Raw genomic sequence first — 18,714 nt, forward strand, 5'->3', positions numbered from 1 at the left:
ATGTAAAATAAATAATAAAGTAATGAAAACTATTTCTGTCTTATGTGATTGTAAACATTTTAATGATATGTCTCGAAAATGCTATTTTAATCATACAGTTCATACACACACACACATGAAGTGCAAGAGAAAAAGAACCAGAAGGCTAATTTAAGTACATTATTTGTGTCAACTAATTTAAGTTTACCGTGTGTGGGGGGCTTCAGTATTAGGCTACAGCAGCACTGGGACCTGCTCAGCTCCTGAATCACATTTGATTCAGCCGGTCACAGGATGGAGGCGAGGTGAAAACAGATCTCATTGGCTCCCGCTGCTCCATTTAAAGGAATCCAACTGATTTGTCGTTTAAGATCCTTCAGCATCTCATAAGAGGAACTTTAAACGTTGGCTATTTTCTGAAAGGAACCATAAATCTTCGAAGATCCGATTTGGAGCGTGGAGCAACGTCTTTGAGTCACTTTTATATACGTGAGAGAATCTCTTCAGTGATCGACGAACGATTTCAGAGCAGCAGAAATGCCTCACTGACACAGCCTGTTATAATAAAGAGGGCGATTTTCACACGAGGGATCTCCATAAGATCTTTAAAGGGGTACTTAGGGACTTTATTTCAGATCCAAAGGATGGAGACATGAATGATTAACACTTTTATTGACCAGCTGATCTCAAATTCCTCAAGTCATGGAACGATGAGGAGCCTTTTTATTAGTAGGCTACTATTTTTTCCCACGATATGGAGAGTTCGCCATGCGCTCCTTTGGGAACCACTGCTGTAGGTAACTTTTATACTATGGATTCAGGGGGGCTTTCAACAAGTTTTAGGGCTCGTTTATCTTCTGGAACGTGATTCGAATTCATTCTGTGATTTGTTTGAGGTTATTGAGCAAACGGCTGCAGGATTTCTAAAGACTTTGAAGAGGTTTTTAATCATACAATTATCGCACGATCCGGAGCAGATCCCTTTGGCTCTTATGGGAATTAAACACTCCTCCCGCTGTTTGCTCCTCAGGAGAAAAATGGCGGATACGGAGAGCACTGAGGTAAGCGACGAGAATTAACAGATCAAATAACGAGACATTCGATGTATTTTTATCCGTTTAAGTTGTGAAACCTCAGTAGATCAAAATTTGCAACTCTGCGTTTGAGGTTTTGAGTTTTTATTCCAGTGTGCGATAATGACTTTGAGCTTGTCAGCGTGTTTAAACCAACTTCTATATAGCTTTTCGCGGCTCAATCGGTTGAGGTTTCTCTCGCGCAATATTATTATTTTTTATTTTTTTATTTTTTTATTTTTTGGCCATCCCTTGCACAGTTCACATGTCATCTCAAATCAATCTTTTATTGAAAACACTAAAGTTTTTTATTTTATTTTAATGAAATGTAAACCTATAATAGAGGGCAAAATATTGATTGTGTTTTTGTCAATTTTGGTCCTAAAGCGTTCCAGCTGCGTAGCTTATGTTTCTTGCTGGTTACCTTACAAGTTCTTAAGTGTTTATTTTGCGCCTTAACCTACGCTAAATTGGTTAGTGGTTAGTGATACATTATTTGAAAACGACATTTAAACTCGTGTAAAATATTTAAATATGACACGTTTGTAAACACACTCACGAGCGATGTTAAGTCGGTTACAATAGACAAATTTGGTCTGTTCGAGAACTGTTGCGTAATTAAATGATGTTTTGGGTGGACAAAATGATTAAAGATCTGGGCTTGTAACTGACAGGTTGTAGCTACCGTTGTTCAAATTCTGCAAAGGTTGACCCATTGAAAAAGACACTAACCACAGATCTACTTCAGGGGGACTGCATGCTCCTGTAAGCGTAGCTGTCTGTGAGACACATTTATATTGCGTAAGCTAAATGACTAATTAGTGATTGATTCGTAATTAGTGTCTTGAGCAAAGCTGCTAATGCTCTGTGATCGTTGGAGTCTGGTCGCTGTCCTTGGTGCTGCACCTGCGTCGAGGAACGCAGCAGCCGGTATGGGAAATAACTTAATTATACACAGATTAAATAATGTGAAAATCAAGTAAAAAAACAAAAAAAACAAAAAAAAAACACACACATCTTCCATATTATGTCAATATTAAAATATTTGTAGACTTAAACAGTAGCCTAGCCTACTAAATAGCTAAGTCATGAAACAACACAAATAAAAAAGGAAACACAAAAATATTAAACAATTGTTCTGAAAATTGTAATTTATTGTATACAATTACAACATAGGCTACATGACATTTTGCCCTGATATGTAAATGTGACAACTTGCACAAACCTAACATAACTTTTGGTCAAAATTGTCCTTCAGTATATAGTTGAACACTGCCTAAATGTAGCCCATTGTCATATACTTATTGATGCCCTTATTTAAAGGGGACCTATTATAAAATATATTAAAATCACTTTTAAAAGGTGTTTGAACACAGATGTCCACAGTGTGTGTAGACAACCAGCCTATAATGGTAAAAATCCATCCACTCCTTCTTTTATAATCCCCATAAATAATAAACAGTCTCTCCAAATGAGCGGTTCCAGATTTCTCTTACGTAAGAGTAGGGAGAAGCCCCGTCCATGACTGGCATCTGAAAACAGCATATATGCTGGTAAGATAGGTTTTGAAGCTGGGATTCTGGTTTGAGCTGTTTTATGCTGCGAGGTACTGGTCCATGCTGGTAAAGTGCTGGTTCTAAGATGGTCCAGGACCAGCATGGACCAGCATAAACTAGCTCAAACCAGCATCCCAGCAACCTTACCTTCATATGCTGTTTTTTTTCCAACAGGTGAATCTGCCCTATTAGCTTAGTTTCTTCCCCGAGTGAGCTGTACGCAGTTCAGCATGTTCAGACCATTAAGGTTATTTAATCAAGAGCAGTGGGTGATTTTCTGTTTTTCTTTTGTTGTTTGGTTAATATTAACAGCATATACCAACATGTCCTCCAACCAATATGACCATATAGGTCGTTTGTCACTTCCCTGAAATACGACCCATAGGAGCATTTGCTAATGTTATGCCCCTATCGACAACAGGACACTTTAAATTTAATGCGTTGTTCCCTTTTATCTGCGTCTTATTTCGGGTTTCACGTAGCTCAATTGGCAGAGCATTGTAATAACAATATGCAATCATGTGATCAGGCGACCGTGGGTTCGATCCCAGGGAATGCATGTGCTCATAAAGTTTAGGGGTGGGGTGGGTGTAGTCGTTAAAAAAAAAATAGTTTTGCTAAATGGAAATAGGAGAAATGGTGTAAAAAGTCCACACATTGTATTTAACTGAACACACATTTTGATTGGTAACGACAGTTATGCAGACGTAACATGACACTGTCATTATTTTTACAGAAGCTAGAGGGCGCATGACTTTAAAACGTCAATATAGGTCATAATAAGGTGCTTGAAAATATATATGGTCGTTTTTTTTGGAGGACAGTCTAGCATATATAGCAGTAGGTACTGTATATTATACTGCTTTCACTTTAATACACAGATCTAATATACACATGCTATTTCTTTACTTGCTGTTTACGTTCATAGACATAGCTAGGTGTGTGAACTTTGTGTGTTTTTGACATAACCTTGTGTATATTTGACAGTTTAAGTGCAATAAGAGTGAAAGAGAACTTAGTTTAATACTCATACTTTTCTGACCAGATGTGTGCGCTTAGAAAACCATATATCTGAAGTTTAAACTGTTATGGCTTTAAAGGGGTGGTTACGTGTTTTTTTTTCTAGGCTTGATTGTGTTTTTGGGGCACAGTATAACATGTCTTAATGCTTCGTTTTTTTGAAAACGCTGTATTTTTCATATATTTTATCATAATTCTACACCTCTGTTTCCACTGTCATATGAACGGCTTGTTTGACTTCCTGCCTCTATGAAGCCACTCCCTCCGACATACGCAATGTGCTCAGATTGGTCAGCAGGTTGGTAACTGGCCCAGTCTATCGTGATTCGCTGAAGCGTCTGGAAACGCCACGCCCCTTACCATCCGTTATTACGCGCTTAGGTGGAAAGTAAATAAAAGCACCTATATTGCTGTATCAAATTGAACCGAATCAGACCCAGATGAAGAGGATAAAGCAGAACCTCTCCAATCGCGGCTTTTAAAGGACGTTTATGAATGGTATTTCATTTAGTATTTGTGTCAAAGTGTTTAGATATGCTGTCACTGCTCTTTGTTAGCTTTCAATATACAGTTTTATCCTGATTAAAGCTTTCCTGTAGTAAATACATGCCTGAGTAGTCGCATTTTTGTAAAGGTATCTTTTAATTTATAGCATGAACAACTTTTTGTGTATGAACATAGAAGTTTGTTAGTGTTTGTTGCACTAGAATTTAGCTAACTGGCTAGCAAAAACGAGTTGCTCTTTGTATATGTCCTAGATGCATTAAAAACAGCAACAGAACTATAACATTACGTTTAAAAGACATGTAAGTTACAAACAATAAAATGTACTTACAGTTTGAAGACAATAAACAGCAGCTTCTGCTTTTAAAGTAGGAACTGCTTCATCTTTCAGTAAAAGCCTTTGTGTAAATCCAGCATTGAACTCGTGTAGATTCTATATATTTTGTCGCGTCGCGCAGCTCGCGTTCGGTGTAAACAACTCTTCCGCTTTCATTATGCTGCACTACATGGCCTCGCCCACTTTCTTGCGTGTTCCCGGGGGCAGTTTTTATGTTAATAGCAAGGGTTTATGATGTCACCAACCCGTGAAGAAGCTCGTTGTAGTCCAAACCGCCCGTTTTTTTAGGCAATAAAATGCCATAACTTTAAAAGACAATATCTCCGTTTGCATTGAACTTTCAGAGCTGTAACTTTGCAGATACTGTTTATGCACAAGCAGCAACATTATACACTAACTAAAGTTAAAAAAGTGAAATCGCATGTAACCACCCCTTTAAAAAGCATGCAAATAATAACTTTCATGATGATGAAGAACTGCAATATCGTGTGAGCGTGGTAGTGACAGAGGTGATAATCAAAACCAAACAGAGGTTTTGTTAGTTTTTGGCAGAGTATTTGAGGCACAAGCTGTAGGCTCCGCCTTCTTTTAGAAAGCGGGGTGGGGAGCAGAAGCTCATTTGCATTTAAACATACATGAACGAATACACCATGTCTTTCTTTCCACTCAAAAATGTGCGTTTACAACATGGTGTAATAAATGATCTTTGGGGTATTTTGAGCTGAAACTTCAGACACATTCTGGGGACACCTGAGACTTGTATTACATCTTGTAAAAAGGGGCATAATAGGTCTCCTTTAAGAGAGACTGACTTTGGTGAAAACAACATAGATAGCCAAACAAGTATTTATTCAGTTGGACTTGTATTATTGACTCAAAACTTTATTGTTGAGATACTGAGATTTTACAAGCCCAGGGACTATCATATCAAAGCTTTGGAATCACTTTGTGTTGTCATAGAGGAAGACATCTTAAAATCGGAATTGGCCCTGGGCCCACTCTTGTGAGTGCACTTTTACCTGAGTGTCCCATTACGGCATGAAGCCATAGTTTTAGTGGAGGGCAGCGAATGTCAATGAAGCCCGTTTACAGTAGGGCAGAAGGCTCTGAGTCATCATCCACATAGTTTAAATCCCACGACTACAAAGGAGTGGAAACAATCATGGGACAGAAAGGTTACTGTCAGGGTTATGTTTAAAGGTGGCCTAGAACCAGTTTTTACAAGATGTTATATAAGTCTAAGGTGTCCCCTGAATGTGTCTGTGAAGTTTCAGCTCAAAATACCCCATAGATTTTTTTTAATTATTATTTTTTTAACTGCCTATTTTGGGGCATCATGAAGTTGTGAATGAATTTGTGTTTATGCATTATACAGACTGCAAGTGTTTAAAAATGAAAATAGCGAAGGCTCTCGTCTCTGTGAATACAGTAAGAAACGATGGTACCTTTAACCACATTTAACAGTACATTAGCAACATGCTAACGAAACATTTAGAAAGACAATTTACAAATATCACTAAAAATATCATGTAATCATGGATCATGTCAGTTATTATCGCTCCATCTGCCATTTTTCGCTGTTGTTCTTGCTGGCTTACCTACTCTGATGATTCGGCTGTACACAGATCCAGACGTTAATACTGGCTGCCCTTGTGTAATGCCTTGAACATGGACTGGCATATGCAAATATTGGGGGCGTACATATTAATGATCCCAACTGTTACGTAACAGTTGGTGTTATGTTGAGATTCGCCTGTTTTTCTTTTAAACAAATTAGATTTAAGAAGGAGGAAACAATGGTGTTTGAGACTCACTGTATGTCATTTCCATGTACTGAACTCTTGTTATTTAACTATGCCGAGGTAAATTCAATTTTTGATTCTAGGGCACCTTTAAGTCTGTTTAGCTTCATTGTGTTTTGGATTGTTTAGGGCTGGAACATTTTTTTTCAGTTGATTAATCTATCAATTATGTTTTCATGTAATCAAATAATTGAATAATCAATTTGTTTGCAATGATTTTCTTTTTCTGAATAGTTGATTAAACCTTTGGTTAATTTACTTATAAATAATAACCAATAATTTACCAATAAATAATAACCATTACTAATGTATGAACTTTTACCTAATGATATTATGTGAAGTTTTACCAGGATTGACAGAGCATGATTAAAAAATGAGTCAAATCGAGGCACGAGTTCATCCATTAGATATTTTAAATAACCAACAGTGTTAAATGCTTTGCAACCAGCTACAAAGAGATGTGTTTGAGCCGCGACACACAGCCATGGCAGCTCGTAAAAAGCAGAATGCTGTATAAACGCAGCCATATTAAGCACAAAATATGAGACTGACTGTAAAATTTCACTGTAATACTCCAAATACTTATGCTGCCGTCTTGTCGTTTTGAGGTAAGAGAGCCCCAGGTTTTCTTTCTTTTCAGATGCTCCTGCATAGAAGTTGTGCTGCTGTGGTTTGCCTTTTTATTTTTACAGAGCGTGCAGAACAACATTTTATTCGGTCTCTCTTTAAAAAATTTCCACACTTTAGATTGGGCTAAAATTTTTTGTAATAACGGATGATTTTCAGCATGCCCGGGAGCCGCCATCATTGGGGAATATAAATAGCGTGACAAATTGACTCATTCCACGCAAATCGATTCCAGCCCTAGTTTCATTTTCCCTGTTCCCGTTTTGTCTGTTTTCCTGGTTGTTATTAGTTTCCATGGTTTCTGATTTATCACTCATCTGTTTCTTTTCCAGTTGATTACCTCAATTTTTGTACTTAGGTTTCTCTCAGTTCTTTGTTCAGTCTTGTTTATGTTAATGTGTAGATTCCTTGTTGGTTTTTCCCTGAGCATTCTCCTTGTTTATTAAAAGAACTTTGACTTTGACTTGTATTCAGAATCCCATTTGTGCATGTTCATCCACACATTACAGTTACTGAATTTGCAATCTAGTGCTGCCATTGAGCAAAACTCTTTGATGAATTCCAGTTTCATTAGTGGCCTTGAACTTAATACAATCCTCAATGTGGGATTAGCCAGCTGGAATGTATTGACATAGTCATGGAAGCATGAAATCTAATCCATGTTCTTTAAAGGATGAAGAAAAGGGGCGTATAAAAGGAAGCTGTTGTTAAAAGTTCCTCGCAAAGTTCAGCGCAGCAGTAGGCCACCGTATAATGTCAAGGGATCTTTAAAACCTTCTGATAGATGCTGCCTGACCTCTGAAACCTCTCCCAAAATAGCAGACGGAAGAAGACTGCTCTGCACTAGTGCTGTTAGTCTGTCAAATAGGGTTCCACAGAGAGTAGATGGAAGTGGTGTGTTTAGTTTAAGTTAACTAGGCTTTTAAAAGAAAAGTTCACAAAAATATGATAATTTTGTCACCTGCATGTCATTCCAAACCTGCATGACTTTTTTTATACTACAGAACACAAAAGAAGATATTCTGAAAAATGTTTTTGTCCACACAATGAAAGACAAATGGGTTCAAAACAACGTTGAACCTCATTAACTTTTACTGAACAGACGAAAAAAGAAATATAGCTGCAAACAGCAATTATCAGGGTTCAAGCGCTTTAAGGCCTTTAAGCACATGTGTAAAAAGGTTTAATGTTTTAATTAGCAAGCCTGTAACCATCTCGATCATAGATGGAAAATACCATTTACAGCCAATACAGGCAATTTACCATAGGAAATGTACGGTTTATAAAGCCTTTTAACAGTTATCGAGGTTGAGCCAAAAACCTTGGACTAGTTTGCCAAATTTGTTTTTTCAAATAATCTCCAATTTTTAACAAATAATTTGGTGGACAGCAGCAGTCCTAGAGGCAAAGTTGTTTAGAATATGGAGTTCTACCATGTGGTTCAAATGTTATGGGCTTGTGCGAAAAATTGTGCAATACACGATCTGTTATGCAAGTGAAAAACACGAAGGCGCCACCTGGTGGCTGATTTCTTTTGAATTTCTCACAGGCCTCTAGGGCCATGAGTCAAACAGGCCCATTGAGTTTCGCTCCAATTGGCATCCAATAACATTTTCTGATAGCTGCTCAAACTTCAGTGGCCGATGGCGGACATGTTTTTTGAGATGCATCAGTGTCCTCATAGACAGTTATAGTACCTCGGACAAAGACACTGCATGCCAATTTTCAAGTGAGTGAAGTACTTAGCCATTTTCATGTTTTTTTTTCCCTGTTATATCCCCTTTTTCACATGACCACAGAACAAGCTCTTACATATGTGTGCTGAGTTTGGTGAAACTATTTGTTCATGAGGTATAGCCATTTTAGTAAAAGTGGGACCGTGAATTGGAATTTCAACTCTTTTTTTGATAACTATTGACAATCATACTCCAGAGAATCTTGCTGCACTAGTTTGGTTCCGATCTGGTCAAAAACCTAGGACTTAAGTAGGTTTTTCAAAAAATCCAAAATACCCAAAAATGTCACCGGCATGCATCTTGTCCGTCTTGAGCCAAGTGCTATTGCGCCCCTGTCAGGTCTATCAGGGCGAGCCTTGTTGTTGTAGACAGTGTGAGTACTACTAGCCCTCAAAGTTTCAAATCTCTATGATTTATGGTTTGGACTGCGCAATCCCTTTTACGGGAGAATGCTGATCCATGGAAATTTTAACAATTACAATAGGGTTTCAGCGCTACACATTTGAACCCCTAAAATCAAAGTAATTTTCCACAGAAGAAAGAAAATCATACTTGGAATGACACGAGTGTAAGAAAAAGAATTAACTACATTCTTAAAAATAAAATATAGTTTCTTAAATGGTTCCATGAAGAACCTTTAAAGGGTTAGTTCACCCAAAAATGAAAATTCTGTCATTTATTACTCACCCTAATGTCGTTTCACACCCGTAACACCTTCGTTAATCGTTTGAACACAAATTAAGATATTTTAGTTGAAATCCAATGGCTCCGTGAGGCTTCCATAGGGAGCAATGTCACTTCCTCTGTCAAGATCCATAAAGGCACTAAAAACATATTTAAATCAGTTCATGTGAGTACAGTGGCTCAATATTAATATTATAAAGCAACGATAATACTTTTGGTGCGGCAAAAAAACAAAATAACGACTTATTTAGTGATGACCGATTTCAAAACACTGCTTCAGGAAGATTCGGAGCATAAATTAATCAGTGTATCGAATCATGAATCGGATCGCGGGTCAAACTGCCAAACTGCTGAAATCACGTGACTTTGGCGCTCCGAACTGCAGATTCGACACACAGATTCACAATGCTCCGAATGCACAGTGCTCTGAAGCATTGTTTTGAAATCGGCCATCACTAAATAAGTCGTTATTTTGTTTTTTTGCCGCACCAAAAGTATTCTTGTCGCTTTATAATATTAATATTGAGCCACTGTACTCACATGAACTGATTTAAATATGTTTTTAGTGCCTTTATGGATCTTGACAGAGGAAGTGACATTGCTCCCTATGGAGGCCTCACAGAGCCATCGGATTTCAGCTAAAATATCTTAATTTGCATTCCAAAGATTAACGAAGGTCTTACAGGTGTGAAACGACATGAGGGTGAGTAATAAATGACAGAATTTTCATTTTTGGGTGAACTAACCCTTTAACATCCATGGAATCTTTGCACAAAACGTTCTTTATAAGAGTAAGAGTAAGCAAGTTTGCAGTTTTTGCTGCAAAAACACCTTTTTGGAACATTTTTTAAAGTGTATCTCTTTAAGTAATTGACAATATCTGAATCTCAGTGTTCTTGAATGGCTATAAACTTGAGTGTAGTCATTTGAGAGGTTTTACAGCCTTTCAGTACAGCTTTTCAATTGTTGTGCTCTTCAAGGTCAGCAGTGGGTTTCAAAAGTATAAAGCTTACAGTTGTGGTTCTTCCTTGAGAATACACCACTTAGCTCTGAAATGCACACTGGCAGCTGCAGCTTTTTTTTACATGATGTCCAACGAAAGCAGAGAGGGCTGCCCATAAATCTGCAAAATTCATAAGAGCTGTTCTGAACACATGAATGATTTAGATATGCAATGCAAAACAACTCTTAAACTCTTAGGTTGTTCCCTGTCATAAACTAACACCAGAGAAAAGCTATGGCACTTCTATTTGTGAAAGGATCCCAAGAGCACCTATTTCCCCGTTACACACATCAATCCAGTTATGTCATTGAAAAAACTATTAGAGTTCTCAAGAGCATGGTTGAAAGGTGGAATGTTGCCGAAATGTGCCATTTGTTGAGGTTAAAAATAGAATGTGAAATGAGATTTGTTAGCTGACTGGAGGGGCAAGGACATGTGTTCCCCCCTCCCATCTTTCTAATAGATGCAATCCGAACACCTTTATGCCTCTTGATACAGCTGCTCTTCCCCTCTGCTGACACTCATTATTTTAAATCCCCTGAGCTGAAAGGCTGCACATACACATACCAAATTTGCCGGTACATAGCACACTTAAGCTACAAAGACATGCATATCTTCACTATCACAAAATAGCAAAACAGTATATGAGATATATAGGATATCAGCTCTAAACATTAACAGTTTTGTGCTTCTTTAAAGTGTAAAAGTGTTCTAGATCAGGGGGTTTCAAAGTTTACAGAGCCAGGGGCCTCCAACTCCTTATGGGTCAGGACTCAGGACCTCTAATTAAATAAAACAGCTGGATTTTCTTAGTAACACTTTATACAGTGGGTACGGAAAGTATTCAGACCCCCTTAAATTTTTCACTCTTTGTTATATTGCAGCCATTTGCTAAAATCATTTAAGTACATTTTTCCCCCCTCATTAATGTACACACAGCACCCCATATTGACAGAAAAACACAGAATTGTTGACATTTTTGCAGATTTATTAAAAAAGAAAAACTGAAATATCACATGGTCCTAAGTATTCAGACCCTTTGCTGTGACACTCATATATTTAACTCAGGTGCTGTCCATTTCTTCTGATCATCCTTGAGATGGTTCTACGCCTTCATTTGAGTCCAGCTGTGTTTGATTATACTGATTGGACTTGATTAGGAAAGCCACACACCTGTCTATATAAGACCTTACAGCTCACAGTGCATGTCAGAGCAAATGAGAATCATGAAGTCAAAGGAACTGCCTGAAGAGCTCAGAGACAGAATTGTGGCAAGGCACAGATCTGGCGAAGGTTACAAAAAAATGTATGCTGCACAAAAGGTTCCTAAGAGCACAGTGGCCTCCATAATCCTTAAATGGAAGACGTTTGGGACGACCAGAACCCTTCCTAGAGCTGGCCGTCTGGCCAAACCGAGCTATCGGGGGAGAAGAGCCTTGGTGAGAGAGGTAAAGAAGAACCCAAAGATCACTGTGGCTGAGCTCCAGAGATGCAGTCGGGAGATGGGAGAAAGTTGTAGAAAGTCAACCATCACTGCAGCCCTCCACCAGTCGGGGCTTTATGGCAGAGTGGCCTGACGGAAACCTCTCCTCAGTGCAAGACACATGAAAGCCCGCATGGAGTTTGCCAAGATGGTGAGAAATAAGATTCTCGGGTCTGATGAGACCAAGATAGAACTTTTTGGCCTTAATTCTAAGCGGTATGTGTGGAGAAAACCAGGCACTGCTCATCACCTGTCCAATACAGTCCCAACAGGTGGTGGCAGCATCATGCTGTGGGGGTGTTTTTCAGCTGCAGGGACAGGACGACTGGTTGCAATTGAGGGAAAGATGAATGCGGCCAAGTACAGGGATATCCTGGACGAAAACCTTCACCAGAGTGCTCAGGACCTCAGACTGGGCCGAAGGTTTACCTTCCAACAAGAAAATGACCCTAAGCACACAGCTAAAATAACGAAGGAGTGGCTTCACAACAACTCTGTGACTGTTCTTGAATGGCCCAGCCAGAGCCCTGACTTAAACCCAACTGAGCATCTCTGGAGAGACCTAAAAATGGCTGTCCACCAACATTTACCATCCAACCTGACAGAACTGGAGAGGATCTGCAAGACGGAATGGCAGAGGATCCCCAAATCCAGGTGTGAAAAACTTGTTGCATCTTTCCCAAAAAGACTCATTAGATCAAAAGGGTGCTTCTACTAAATACTGAGCAAAGGGTCTGAATACTTAGGACCATGTGATATTTCAGTTTTTCTTTTTTAATAAATCTGCAAAAATGTCAACAATTCTGTGTTTTTTTATTATATAATAAATACATAAATATAAAATATATTAATAAAAAAAAAAAAAAAATATATATATATATATATATATATATATATATATATATATATATATATATATATATATATATATATATATATATATATATATATATATATATATATATATTGTAAAGAGAATCTATGGTTTATGTGTGTCAAAGCTTCTAGTGGCTCAAGTGGCCTGTTTATGTGGGATGATGGTTCATTAATATTTTCTCTGCCAGGTTGAGGAAGGGCCAAGCTTCTCTGCAGGACGTAGAAGCGCTAATCAGAGTCTGAGAGGCTCACCATATGTAAAACTTGTCTTAAATCCTTTCCACAGCAATCCAACTGTCCTGTGCTCCCTTTGCTCTTAAGGCACAAACCACCTCTGCCAGGTCTCAGAAATGTGACAGATAAATGCTAGACATGCTTGGAAAGGCTCTCCTGTCCTGACACACAACCATTTTTAAATAGCACTGAATGCACTGTTCACTTCGCTGTTCACTTAAAGGACCATTAATACCCCATTAATCTGTCACAGTTTCTGTAATCTCCCCAATAAATGTCCAGGTCATATTTCACACCAAAACAAAACTGTCACTATTTTGGTCTTTGTGTGTTGGGACTCTTAGTCTGAAGTTCTTTCTGTTCTGCCTAGTTTCCCTTTCCTTGTTTAGTTTATGTTTCCTTGGTTGTCATAATGATTCATTGTTTCACTGATTAGTGTCTCACCTGTTCCTCATCAGCTACTGTGTATTTAAACCTTCACTTATCTTTTATTTATTGTCTTGTGTTGAAGTTTTGTGCTGGTGTTTATTGAATGTGAGTTCATCATTCTTCTGTGTTTGACACGAAATTAAAATAATTAAAAGTCTGATTTAGGACCATTATGATTTGTTTGTGCATTGTGACTAAGCACATCAGTAAAGGACATAAATTACAATTCATGTTATTTATCAAAATACATGTATTAAAACATTACAAATTAGTCAATTAAAATAAATAAAAATGTAACAATGTAACGAATAACCTATAAATACATTCAATTTAAATAATACAGTCATTCCAATAAGTATTAGGATGCTTTTCTGAACAAATATCTGAATGTTTTTGCAATAGAAACATCAAAACAAATGGCATATGGAAAATAAAAAGGATGTTTTACCTTTTCACTGTTCCCTCAAGTTCACACAGCAGATGTTTCACTAACATTTGACAATCAGAAGGTGTCCAAATACTTTTGTCTTAAAGGGATAGTTCACCCAGAAATGAAAATTCTGTCATCATTTACTCACCCTCATGTCATTCCAAACCTGCAAGCATAAACAGAAGCTCAACCGAACCTGCTCGACGCAAAAGAACAAACCTTTTGCGTAAACTCAAACGTGCTGCGTAACACACAAGAATGAACCTCATTGGTTCTCGCATGTGTCAATCAAACATGCTTGAGTTTTCGTTTATCATAACTGATGTGTGTGTTGATGAATGTTTAACTCTTAAATGCATGAAAGTTTCACCAGTCATTCTTCTATATCTAACACGGAAGGATCTCTACCTGTCGCGATAATATAAAACTCCTCTGATATTAGAATAACAATTACAGAAGAATAAAATAATTCATACTTTGTTACATTTTGTAGCTTGGAAGGGCTCAGTTTGAGCAGATGTTTTATGCCATCATCACTGTCCTCGTCAGAGCTTATTTCCCAGTAAATTCAGCAAATAATATTCTAGTTTTATGTTTGAGGTCACGAAAATGAGCCCATTCGTGATCTCAAACATATATTGCTAACAGCTTCACCAGATCCATCCAGTGACAGTTACAGTCATATATAATTGGGTTCAGTACTTGCTCTGCAGTAAATCACTGAGCCATTTCATGTTTTTCTTATTCTTTCGTTTTCTGTCTGAATGAATCGTCACTTCATCATTGTGTATCAGACATTGCCACCTTGTGGAATAAAGAGGAATTGCACTTATTCCATCATCAAAGATTCAATTATTGTTTTGCAGAAAAAAATATATGCACACTGATACACACCTCAGGTCGTTAGTGACCCTATACAATTTTTACAAAAATGAATACAAAAATAGGCATTCTTTTATAATTGTATATATTTTTTTCTTGTTATATTCTTTATAATAAATTGATTGAAGAATACCAAGAAGTTTGATGTCTAACTTTGAGGAGGAGGGTAGAGAATGATGTCCCGGGTCGCTAAAGACCCGAGGTATACATTTAAGGGTTAATTGTGAATAAAAGCCTAAATTAAATCTGTTCAGCGTATAAAGTGATCATGTCTCTTCAGAAAATTTGGACTAAACCCCTCAATTCATATGGAATATTAGTTTCACAATCTTTTTATGAACTTTTTGAAGTGTCAAAGTGCTAGTTGCGTAGCTGTCAGTGGAGGGACAGATCGCTCAGATTTCATCAAAAAATATCTTTATTTGTGTTCTGAAAAGGAACAACATGAGGGTGAGTAAATGATGACAGAATTTTCATTTTTGGGTAAACTAACCCAGTATATCTATTATTTTATTTTATTTTATCTTTTTTTTTTTTTTTTTTTTTTGCATTATGTGCCAATATCTCTTATCTTTGTAAATATCTTTGATATTTTGTTATATAATTCAACATTCAAACATTTTTAAGGATGGTTTAAGTGTCAGAATACTTTTTGGTGCCACTGTATATCATTATTTTTTAACATTACCTTTTTTTTTTTTGAGCCAGACATGTTTTAGTCAGATTCACCTGTTGAACCCCCCTTTGTCCCTTTTAGCAACAGCCCCTGAGTGCTGCCCCATCCCAGTCGGTCCAGCCTTCTCCTCTGCCTAAACCAGTGTCATCGGTCCATCATGCCCAGCGGCCCACGCACCCGTCCCACGCGCCTCACACCCCTCACTCAGCCAGCTTACCCAACTGCCCCGGCAGAGGAAAGATGGCCAAGTTCCTCAACCCAGAGGAGATGACCTCCAGGGATTACTATTTTGACTCGTATGCCCACTTCGGCATTCATGAGGTATGAGCACATCAGATCAGCAGATGCTTGCATTTAACATAGATGCTGAGACATATGATGTACTATAGGATACAAGTACCCATGGTAATCAACATCAGTCATCTTGATTTATGCTGGGAGTTATATATAATGCAGAGTATGCAGAGAAATGGAGCAGGAGAGAGAGACGGGGAGAGGGTGTCATTGAATTATAGGATGAGAGAGCGCAGAGAACGGGAGGTTCAGGCGAGACCTGCAAGATTAATTTTGTTCAGACTCATTTTTAGTATATAGGTCAGATCTTTTTTCCCTTCTCTCATCTAAATGTGACAGAGGCGTACACCAAAAAAGCTGCATAGATCTGAGGAGACATGCTGTAATGGTGACAGCAAGTTTTTTATGTTCTCACAGGTTGTCAGAGATTCACATCTTATTTTTTGTACTATAACACTCATGATAACCGTGGTAGGGAATGATTACTGTATTAATAAACCATATTTATAAGTACTTCAAAAAATCATGTCCAAAAAACCAAGACAATACCATGATGCTTTGTTAGTGTAGGCGTTTTCAAACGCACCTAAATTCCCAAAAGCACCACCTATCTATCTATAGGCAGATTACTGTATGGATTTTTTATTGATTAGAATTAATTACCACATTGCTTTATTAACCCTGTAAATCCTGAAATATGAAATGATCAGAAAATAAGTCATACAATATGAAAGAAATCATTTTTTTTTTTTTTTAATGGAACAGTTTATTGAACTTCTAGACAAAATATATATAAAAGTTTGAATGTGTTTTTTGTTGAGCAACATATTTGATACATCAGACTTTTATGATTCATTTAGTATGATAGGAGGCTGTGTTTCAATACGTGAGCTGCCTACCTAAACAGCATTTTAGATACCCTTTACAAAAAAGACCTCTCAAAAATATGCTGTTCCATGTGATTACCACATATACCATTGTATTTAAAGGGATAATTCACCCAAAAATTAAAATATGATGTTTATCTGCTTACCCCCAGGGTATCCAAGATGTAGGTGACTTTGTTTCTTCAGTAGAACACAAATTCTGATTTTTAACTCCAACTGTTGGAGTCTGTCAGTCGTATAATGCATGTCAAGGGGAATTCCATCTATAAGAGTCAAAAAACATGCACAGACAAGTCCAAATTAAACCCTGCGGCTCATGACGACACATTGATGTCCTAAGACACGAAACGATCGTTTGTGCGAGAAAGTGAACAGTATTTATATAATTTTTTACCTCTAAAACACCTATATGTCCAACTGCCCTGCGCATCCTGTTAGTGAGGTCTAAATGCGCTCTGACAACGGAAATGATGTCTCGCACTCATTGAAGCAAAGCGCGAGACATCACTTCCGTCATCAGAATGTGTTTTCTGACCTCCGACCTTTCGATGCCCTGGGGGTAAGCAGATAAACATCACATTTTCATTTTTGGGTGAACTATCCCTTTAAATGACATTCAGAGGTACAATAAACCATGGTACTATGACCAAACAACCATGATTATACTACAGTACTTTTCTGTTACAGAAACATTTTCAAACATTAGGTAGGCAGCTCACCAAGATTTGCAAATGTTGCAAAACAGTAAAAGGTTTTTGTGCATGCATGGGTGTACAGGAAATGCTAAAGGATGAAGTGAGGACGTTGACATACAGGAACTCCATGTACCATAACAAGCACATCTTCAAGGACAAGATCGTGCTGGACGTGGGGAGTGGTACTGGCATCCTATCCATGTTTGCTGCCAAGGCCGGAGCCAAGCACGTGTATGGGGTAAGAGGGCGGCCCTCCTTATGCCTAAAACTGCATGAGCCTGTAGCCTCCTACCCTGCTGGAATGATCCACAGAGCTCAAAATAGCATCATGTGTGGCAGTCGCACCAAGAGCTTTTGAAGGTGTAAGCAAATAATCCTCTTTTGTAGGGAAATATGATGTCATATTACCACCTACTTATGTCATAGTAAGGACCATAAAGTTCAAAGCAGTTCAAAACAGGAAAAATAGGGAAATAGTGTTTAAAGGCCATAACAAACAAATTAATCGTTTATTAAAAATGATTGCCTTTGAACTTAAATATACGTGTTATACACCTTATCATTCATTAATTATTCAATATTTATTACATATCAGCCAATATTTTATTTATATAGCACTATTCATTTACTTGCTTCAAAGCTGCTTTGCAATAAAAATCAGTATCAATAGTTCAGTTACAACTTTAATTTGGCTTTAAAAATATGAATAATTTAATAATCATTTTTTAACTTAATATTATTTTTCATAATGAACATTATGTTGTGATGCAAAATTAATTTGTATGGGGTTTTCATGTTTTATTGGAACATTCCATAGACAATGATTTTATACTGTAAAAACTGTATATTCTATTCCCTAACCCTAAACCTACCTATTACTGAAAACTTTCTGCTGAAAACTTATCAGTATATCAGTAAGAGCAGAGTGTGAAGGTTGAATTAGCAGAGCAAATAACACAGCTGTACATAAAATATTGCAATCCACACGACATAATGGGAGACATATCAAAATAGGACGAATTGTGTCTCACTGGCTCACCTGTGACCAGGACAGCAAGTCTTTATGGTGTTTGGAGAGCTCTGGTATCCAGGGTAATGTCGGCATACCATTACGTAGGATGAACCACATCCAAGCGCGGGGGTGTATCAGTGAGTATTTGGGCTATCACAGCATTCCCTACTCTGCTTGATGGGCGCATAACTGCCAAGGACTAGTGAACCATTCTGATGGACCATTTGTACCTAATGGTTCAAACATTGTACCCTGAAGATGGTTTGGTTGATAATGCACCAGTAGGCCTATACAGCAAGACTTGTGACAGAATTTTGGGGTACAGCTTCTTATATGGGGTATTTTTGAGGAGCAAGTCAGAAAACAATTTCCTCCACCACCTGGCCACTGTTCAGGAAGAGGAATGGCTGAAATTCCCTCTGGCTACTGCGCAGGACTTGTATCTGTATCTGTCATTCCCAAGATAAATTGATGCTGCATTGGCCATAAAAGGAG

At 37.7% G+C, this 18,714-nt stretch overlaps 1 protein-coding gene across 2 annotated transcripts in view; it reads left to right on the forward strand.

Moving 5' to 3' along the window:
* The first annotated feature begins 262 nt into the window (after positions 1-262).
* The window catches only part of LOC137022761 (protein arginine N-methyltransferase 8-B), a 50,678-nt gene continuing 32,226 nt past the window's right edge, over positions 263-18,714 (forward strand). Inside the window, exons 1-4 of one of the 2 annotated variants that reach the window (XM_067389206.1) lie at positions 263-772; positions 957-1,040; positions 15,413-15,652; positions 17,290-17,445. In XM_067389206.1, the coding sequence (XP_067245307.1) occupies positions 734-772; positions 957-1,040; positions 15,413-15,652; positions 17,290-17,445 (519 nt within the window). In that variant the 5' untranslated portion in view covers positions 263-733. The remainder of the gene's footprint in view (positions 773-956; positions 1,041-15,412; positions 15,653-17,289; positions 17,446-18,714) is intronic. The other variant, XM_067389207.1, reaches the window with a different exon arrangement.

The sequence above is a fragment of the Chanodichthys erythropterus genome, chromosome 7, assembly GCF_024489055.1.
Source record: "Chanodichthys erythropterus isolate Z2021 chromosome 7, ASM2448905v1, whole genome shotgun sequence".
NCBI classification, from domain to species: domain Eukaryota; kingdom Metazoa; phylum Chordata; class Actinopteri; order Cypriniformes; family Xenocyprididae; genus Chanodichthys; species Chanodichthys erythropterus.